This window comes from Psammomys obesus, unplaced genomic scaffold, assembly GCF_907164565.1.
Source record: "Psammomys obesus unplaced genomic scaffold, mPsaObe1.curated_primary_1811, whole genome shotgun sequence".
Taxonomy (NCBI): Eukaryota; Metazoa; Chordata; class Mammalia; order Rodentia; family Muridae; genus Psammomys; species Psammomys obesus.
Window position 1 is genome coordinate 6,358,308 of NW_026596073.1, and position 9,060 is coordinate 6,367,367.

Sequence of the window (9,060 nt, forward strand, 5' to 3'; positions counted from 1 at the left end):
TGAAAATCTATAATACTTTTATACTATAATTGACTAAACCTGAACAGAAACTTTCATATTTTGCTTCACTGTATCCTACAATTGATGTCCATATTTGTTATATAAAATGGTTTTTCTAATTCTTTAATGTTTTAAATTTAAAACATTTGTTTTGTGATGTCCTCTTTAAAAAAGTGTCTCATAACTCTTATTCTAGTTTTCTTTAATTTCTTTTGAACATTTTATTTGTCCTCTGTTTCAATGTCTTTGAAGCATGGAAGCAGACAGAGGGATCTTCATCTTGTTTTTATTGTTTTTTGCTGAGTAATACTTCAAATAATTATTCATTCTAATCAGTTCCATCATTTACATGTGTTCCTTGAGCTAAAATGTATTTCAGTTCTCTTAATGGGGTTGTTTACTATTTTAAATCTATATATGTGCTAGAAAATTTAAATGTTTTGTGAGGATAGCTAAGATCTTATAGTATTTGAGCAGAGTATATGTTTATATATTAAGAGTAGTAGCTTATGTTCAGGATACTTTTCTAAGTATATATCTATATAATAAGCTTTGTCTCCATATCTATAAACACGTATTTGTACCCACATTTATTTGTATATATGATTAAGTATACATTCATTTTTATGCATCTTTCACTAATGTATTATATGTAGTGTTAATACAAAGGTAACATGTTTAAAGATCTTGATACAAATTTTCTTCCATGTCAAATAATATTTTTTATTTTAAACTGTTAAAAATGTCTGAGAAAGCTTTGGACATTATAAGATAGTATGTCAATATAAAATTTTACCATAAAATTGCAAAGTTTTATGAACAAGGCAATTAATAAGGTACATATTCTTCATGGAAAGGTACATGCAATTTTACTTCACAGAGGCAAATTAATGAAGACTTTTGTAAACTTTTAGCTCATATGAGCTTTTTATGCTTCACCATTCCTTACCACACCAACTCTGTCATATTCCTTTTTTTCATGGCTGTATGTTCTTTCTATGTGGGTACTGTTTCTGGATACACATAGCCATTTTGGCTTTTGTCTCCTATTGCCACATCTACAAGAAGACAATCCACTGTCCTTCCTCTTTCCTTTATACATGTTACAGAATTATCTTATTTACCCAAACATTTACTTTCTTTAGGGTCTATTCAATTTTTAAGTTGATTTTTTTTCTATTAATTTTATTTCAAAGTTCTAAAAATTCTCTCTGGATGAACTTAAAATATTACTGGATCCCTATTTTTCTCATTTTACGTATAAGTATGAAAATATTCCATAATGCATTAAGGGAATGCAGGATTCATTTAAAGAGTAATTTCCCAAGATTTGAAACCTTTATGTGTCCTTGCAACTGCTCTGGAAAAGCATAGTGCCAAAGTAGAGCCTTCATGCATGTACATGTGCAGTCGTGTTGACATTGACCAAACAAGCACATGCTCCCGAATAAAGCACAAGTTCTCCAGATGTTCTCTAAATAGGTTTACCTTTGTTTATTTTCATAAATAGCTTAGATTGTGTATTAAATCTTTAGTAATGTTTTCAGTCACTCTCAGAAAAACTTGATTAAGCAACAAAAGTATCAAAATTTCTAATTAGCAATATGTAAAATAGGTAAAAACTAAAAATATATAAGAACACATAATTTTACTAGTTAAATCCTTGTTGCTAAATGAAAGATTTTTTCAAATTATATTAAATTACTAATATTCAAAATAAAAGACCTGTAGACAAAATAAGAAATACTCTCTTAAAATCTATAATTTAGAAGAACAATTAACATTTAGAATAGCAATCAAGATTCATCTAGCACTGATTGATTAAAATCAAATTATCTAACAGATCATTACATGTCTGAAAGTTATTTGTGGAGCTTGGAGTATAAACTCCTTTTTGATAGGTTCACTGGAGCAATTAACATTCATTGATGTTTATAATATACTTTATATTTTTAGGTAACATAATCAATGTCAACTGCATAGGAAAATCACTTTCTCTATAATTTTCCAAGTTATATTTTCAGTCACCTATAGAAGAGCAGTAAGAACAAAGTTACCATGATTGTGATTTCTAAGAATAAATTACTTGCAATTAAAAAAAAAAAGACAGCATCCTCCTATTAACTCTCACATCTTCTAGCAGCGTGGAATCAAAACACACCCTGCCCCATGATTTATAATAAAGAATACTAACAGAACAGAGGCAAGTAAATGTTTATTCAATATAGAATAATCCCCACAAATGCTATTATAATTAACGGATGGTGAAATGTCTATTTGCAAAATCACTTAGAAGTGAGTGAGTGTGTGTGCATGTGGACAGGGAGTGGCCATTACTCTTCTGTCCTGTTTCATTCAGTTTTAGCTGATTACAAAGTTGTTATGGAGTCTGTCTTGATACATATATGTCCTGGCCTTCCCTGTGTCAGATAAGAAGAGAAAGAAATTGCTTCAGTCCCAATAAAAAGAAGTTGAGGCAGTTACAAAGGACTCTTTCTTTTGTCTTTGTCCCGCAATCAGCGAGCACAGTAGAACCCACGGAGAGTGTTCCACAGTCTAGAGGAGACACAGGACAAGAAGCTCATTGGAACTGTGTGCACTTACTCAATCTTGGTTGCCCTCCAGGAGGTTCATTTCCCACCCTGTAACTGTTCCGTGGAACTACCAGAACATTTTTTCCAAAGCTGTCCACTTTCATTCAACTAACTGTCTTTCCACTTCATGCCACACTTTATAGGAGAAGCCCCTCAACTCATTCAACTGCCTCTAGTATTCTCTTGAAAATGCTACAACATGTGACTCCCTCCAAAGGTCACAGGAAGGGATACTGGCTGAGTGATTAAGGACAACAACCAAGCTAATGTTCCTGAGAAGCTGTTTTATTATCTATGTACATGGGTATCGCCAACAATAGATCAGGTAGAAAATTTTGGATTAAAATAAATTTTGCCTCAATTCCTGGAGGGTGAGGGAAAGAGATGAAGTCATCTGCCTACATGAAATTCAGATTTATTTCACTGAAATTATGGCTCAGTTTACATTTCATTTGCTTCCCTTTTATGTAATTTTATTTCATTTCCTATGGGGCTGGTAATGTGCTTTCCATCCTCTATCACCTGGATAATGGCACCAAATGTCATTATTATATGAATCACTCCTTTAAACTAGTAAACCTCAAAAGGAAAAAAAATAAGTATTTTGGAAACAAGTGTGCACTACAATTTAAGCATGTTTCATTAGTTAATAATACTGAAATTAAAAAATAGCTCATATATTTTTTTAATTTTCAGAAATACATGCTGAAATTTAAGAGTGTTGAGTCTTTAATTGTATTAATGGGATTTTTTTTTTCTTTGCCTATTTAAAAAAAAAGTATTTGTAGTCTCTATGCCCAGATTATATCAATAATAACTCTAATCTAGACATAAATATTTCTGAAATATTGTAGGTATAGTTTGTGATAGCTGGTTTAATCTTTCCAGAATGACAAATAAAGGGAGTTTTACATTTTAGATATATGAATTGTCTCAATGTTAAATTCTTTGCAAATCGTTTTAGCGCAAAAATAGCACTTTGGATTTCCCTGCACAGTATTGTTTGTCTCTGTCTATTTTCTGGTGAATTCAACTGATGTCTATGCATTTTTTCATAAAAGGATATGAAAAATCCCGAAGCTTAAACAACATAGCGGGCTTGGCAGGCAATGCTCTGAGACTCTCTCCAGTAACATCCCCTTACAACTCTCCGTGTCCTCTGAGGCGCTCTCGATCTCCCATCCCATCTATCTTGTAAACCAAACTGCATCAATCGGCTAAATTCTATCAATACAAGTACTGTTTACCCTGTAATGGAAACAATTAAGTATAGAGTTTCCCCAGGCTCCATTAATACAGTATAGATCCTGCATGATGTTATTATTTGAAGTCAGAAATCCTACTGAGTAGCGAAAACATCTTATCCTGGCTTTAAAGATGTTCTAAAGTAGCGCTACTACTCAATATAGGAATTGCCCCAATTTCCTTCTGCAATACAATGACCAATAGTGTCAGATATTGGCCAGTACATGGAAGCATAACCATACCTTCAGGGAGATATACCTAAATAGTGTGCTTCTAAATGCCAACCACTTCACTTCTCGTGGACCTTCATTTCTCGTGACTCCAAACCATTCGGAAGAAATCTGGGATCCTATCTAGATCGAAAACGACATGACTTTGGTCAGCTCATTTGCATGGACCATCTTGTCTGTATCACCTGAATACAATGTTGTAGAGTCCTGGGACCGGATGGCTCAGGACACTTGTACTCGCTTCAAACCATCCTGACAATATGAAAGCACTGGTCGCCTGTTCTGTATGTTGAATTGTGGGGCAGGGAGGGGCGCCTTTCCCCTCGGTATTTCCCCCCTCTACTTTGATAGAAATATTTGTTTTAAATACCTTAATTTCTCAATTGACTTATTTTTCTTAAAAAAAAAAATGCTGTATTGGTGTTCTGAATGTTTTTGGTTGTTTGTACACACAGATAACTGCAAAGAGGTTGTCATTACTGGTTACACGCAAGCCGAGGCCAGATCTCTTACTTAATGACTTGGGGAAGGCACAAAACATGAGAGAAAGGTAACTGTTAGCCAAGCTTGCATTGTTTAGCCAAGAATTGCTGCTTGGTACTAGAGCCATTTCCCTCCCTATAAATCCTAGAATTTGTTATTATTTTTCAGCTTTAGAGTGCCAAATATTACCTGAAGCTCTGTTTTTTTTTCTGCGTCTTTATTTGTATTTATTAATTTGTGTGAACATCAAAGGTCACTGATGTTCACCGAAGGCTTTTTTGTTGTTGTGGTTTTTTCGACTAGCCTTAAAATTTGCATCAAAGGACTAATCAGATTTTTCAGGCAGTGTTTAATCAGGTGCTTTGTCCTGTGTGTTGTTTCCGTCTGTCTGCCTTAGTGCCCTGTCTTAACTGTGTATGCCATCTGTCTCTATAGAGGGTAGATATGCCCTGATAGACTCTTTAAACTTAGTACTGATCTCCCTACCTCCTGCCTCCTGTCTTCTTTGCTACTTGGAGCAGCCTTTCTGCTTTGTATATAAAATTAATGATGCTCTGTAGACTACCTAAAGTAATAGGCACTGTGAACCTCCTCCCACTTTTCTTTCTTTCTTTTTTCTTTTTTTTTTTTTTTTTTTTTTTTTTTTTTTTTTTTTTTTTTTTTTTTGATGAGCAGGACTAAAGCAGCAATTTCTCCATAGGACTTGGTTGCCTACTGCAATGTTGGTTTCTACTACCTAGCAACCAGCCTTTATCACCACATTCCAACAAACACCCCTAGGGAGCTTTTTTGCAGTCTGGAGAGAAGATAGTCTGTTTACACACCCCTACCAAATGCCATAGCAATAGTGTGTCTGATATTTTGGGTATAGGAGGGAAGAAAAATGCCATAATGTAATTGTAGCATAGACAAAACTTTTGATGCATTAGTCCTTAAGATTGTTGATGAATTCCTAATTTTCCTGTTTATTTTTGATAGGAAGGCATTTGTCACTTTTGTTATTGGCTAAAGACATGTGCTAGTTTCCATTCCCAAGCCCTAGAGCATGAGATGCATGTCAGAGATCTTGTACAACAGTGCTTTACCCAGACGTAAATATCCAAGATTTAGAGATACTTTGATTCTTTTGATAACACCACTCATAGAATGCTATAAATACTCAAAGATTTGTGGTAAGGAATTAATATGCTGTCTGGTGCTGCTGTTATTGACTGCAGTGTTGTACAGAATTTATCATGGATTTTTGACTGCTGCAAAGGGACAATGAGATTTAGCCATATCAAAGACTGCACTGGAAACTCTGCTACTGAATGTGCCTGATGTGACCGGTTTGCTCTCAGAAGAGAGGTCCTCCATCTCCACGAGGCGTTTACAGCTTATAACGGAACAGTGGCGGGAACTGAAATGGTGCTTGCTGTGGAAACTTTCTGCTTGTCAACTGATCAGTGTCCATGAAACAACTGTAAATACCAACGTGCGCATGGGTCAACCCCTCTCACCAGTCTCCTAGCACAGGAGGCCACATTCTCGGGCAACATCTGGGAAGCTTCACATAATTGCCCACAAGGCTCTGAATGGCTCCTCTCAGGCTCACGGTGGTTTTTGCTGTGAATGACAGAAGGCAGTAAATTCGATGTAGTATAGGTGTGTTTCATATCTCTTATTTGTACATTTTGTGTTGGATCCAGAAACACTGATTGCCTCACTTTCTTGCAAACTCCTTATATATCAGCTTGTCAACTATGTTGTAAACTTTTAGAGTCTACATATAAATCTGACTGTTTTTTAGTCGTGTCTTTATTTAGTTCTGGAAAGCTGTTACTATCTAAGAGAAATTCATCAACAGTATTCATAGTTCAAGTATTTTGTCCTTGTTACCTCAATTATAAATATTAAAAAAAGATATAAATTCTGGCAATGAGAATATTTTTTTATTAAATGATCAAGGAAAATGTCAGTATATAGTAGAATATTATCAAATTATATCCTAAAATGTCTATTTTGCATAAAAGAGATATTCTTCAATTAATTCCTTTTTTGGTGAGCTTTGTGGCTAATGAAATGTGCATTTGTCTTTAAAACTGCTATAGTTAAAACTGTATAAGAGTTTTTCATCTTGCTTAATCAATATTTCCAGACTATTAGTTCCCCTGGGATTCTGAATATACTATATATCCTAATTACAAACCCCTGTATCGTGTACCTTTTGTGACCATCTCAAGGTGCATGCCTAACCTTGGTGATAAACCAATGGACATGTTACTAACTGAAATGAAGAATAAAAGGCAAATGAACTGGGGATAAACTTGAATCCTATCTGATTAAATTATTCATTTCCTTCTCTGGGCTCCTTTCTTTGTGTGTTACTATTTCAACAGGCTTTGCTATTGTTATGCTTCATGGCTCCACAGCACCACACTCTCACATTCAAAAGAAGCTGGGAATGAAGTTCTTTTGAAATACTTAAGCTCTCATTTTCATTCAAATCTTAGAAACAGAGCTAATGTTTGCCATTTCTTTATGTTTTCTTGTTTCCCCTGTTTAAATTTCTCTCATGAAAGAGTGTAGAATTACTTATTACCATGACACTCAATATTTATAGGCAATTTTATGATTAATACTAAAATTTCACTTACATTTCTCAGTTGCCACTGTTGTGGGGGCAAATATTTTAAGAGAGGCACAACTGTTCATTTACATTTTTTTTTTTGCCACAATTGTCCTCACAGTAGTTTCCTACATTTTAAATATTTACTGAACCTCTTGGTGTATATGCTACTTTAAAACATGCCTTCTGTCTTTGGATCTCTGCTTCCCACACATGGTCTACATAGCTGGCATTCCACTCATACTTGCAGCAACGTGAATAAATTTACCACACACAATTCTATAACACCATCAAAGGTAGAAGAGAAAAGGAAAGGCAGAAAAAAAGTATTGAGGCAGAAAAGAATGTGAGAATATCTAACCTTTTTTTTTAAATAATGTATCAGCACATGATTTTCTGTCTCTAAAGCGGTGCAGTGGTAATGACTAAGAGACTATTAACAAGTTGAGCTTAGTAAAGGGGTTTTTACAAGTGGAATTACATGTTATTAACAATGTTATTCAGAGGGAAGACTTGCTTTGAAAAAGAACGCCATGTAATACAGAGAAAACTTCTATCAGTAGCAATTATCACCGATTTTTATTTACAAAACAGGAATAAGTCATTATGAGTGAAGAGTCAAGATATTCATCTTATTTTTAAAATAAATCACAAGTGGGAACCAGTGAGATGTCTCAGAGGGTAAAAGTCCTGGCTATCTAGACTGACGATCTGAGTTTAAAGCCTCAGACGTATACAGTGGAAGGAGTACTGACCTAGAACTCAGTGTTCGCTGGCTTCTGTATATGTACTATGGCACATACACATATATATGAAATATGAAAATAAATAAATAATCAGCCAGTTAAGGATGGCTTCCAGTAAACATGTCTTAGAAAGACTCTGGAGAACTTACAATCTGCTTGAAAACATTTAGACTTATGAATCAATTTAAATATCGAAATCCTTCTAAGCTGAATTTGATTAAAATATGTCACTTGAAATTTTTCAATTTTCACTGTCAAAATGAAACTGCTAACATTTAACTATCATTAAATGATAGATATATATTAATATCCTTTATCATGGGTTCAGTGAGATTAGTGTATATATAAAATTCTCTCTCATTCCTTAAACCTCTTTTGCTGATATTTATATATAAATACACACATATATATTCATTGTTTTCTAAAACCAAATGGTTGAATTACTATTATAACATTTACTCTGCCCTTTCATTATCACGTGAATGTGGCTAATGACAGAATATGTGATCTGAACATTGCATTAATATTTTCAAAGTATAGGGGCACCATCATTCATAATTCCAGATAACCTATCATACATTATTATAAAAATAATTTTTTTTTTCTATGGCATAAGGCACTGAGTTACTGTGGCTTCTTACTTGAGTGCACACGTGTTCCCTGGCATTATGAACAACCCATGTGCTTCAGGGCCATTATCACGTAAAGACCATGGTTCACACTAGAGTCCGCCATAGCTACTGTGCATCCTATATTCAAATATATGCATCATATTCACATGTCTGAAGATGCATAGTGCTCTGTATGTTCCTTCATGCTACCACACAGAACCATTTCGTGGCCTGAAGATCCTTTGTTCAGTCAGTTCTGTTTTCAGAGGAAGCTTCTTTAATTCAGTAATACACGCTGAAAGTCACCTATCTTTTCATGACTTGATTTGCTGCTTGACTTTTTGTCACTGTGACACAAACTAGTGTCACCTGGAAAGAGGAAACTGCAAATCAGGAAAGGCCTCCATCATGTTGGGCCATAGGCTTATGAGTGAGGGCAATATTTGAATTAATGATGGTGTAGGGTGGGTCAGGTGACTGTGGGAGGAAGCACCTCTGGGAAGCTGTTCCTGAGTTATATAAGAAAGCAGCCATGGGGAGCAG

The 9,060-nt window shown here is 34.7% G+C and overlaps 1 protein-coding gene across 12 annotated transcripts in view; it reads left to right on the forward strand.

Annotated features, from left to right (window-relative positions):
- Kcnc2 (potassium voltage-gated channel subfamily C member 2) overlaps positions 1-6,863 on the forward strand; it is a 181,819-nt gene extending 174,956 nt beyond the window's left edge. For 3 of the 12 annotated variants that reach the window (XM_055626026.1, XM_055626029.1, XM_055626027.1), the window contains exon 5: positions 3,656-4,587. In XM_055626026.1, coding sequence (XP_055482001.1) covers positions 3,656-3,792 — 137 coding nt within the window. In that variant the 3' untranslated portion in view covers positions 3,793-4,587. Of the gene's footprint in view, positions 1-2,520; positions 3,217-3,655; positions 4,620-5,769 lie in introns of those variants that run through there. The other 9 variants (XM_055626036.1, XM_055626038.1, XM_055626030.1 and 6 more) reach the window with 8 other exon arrangements.
- The last annotated feature ends 2,197 nt before the right edge of the window (positions 6,864-9,060 follow it).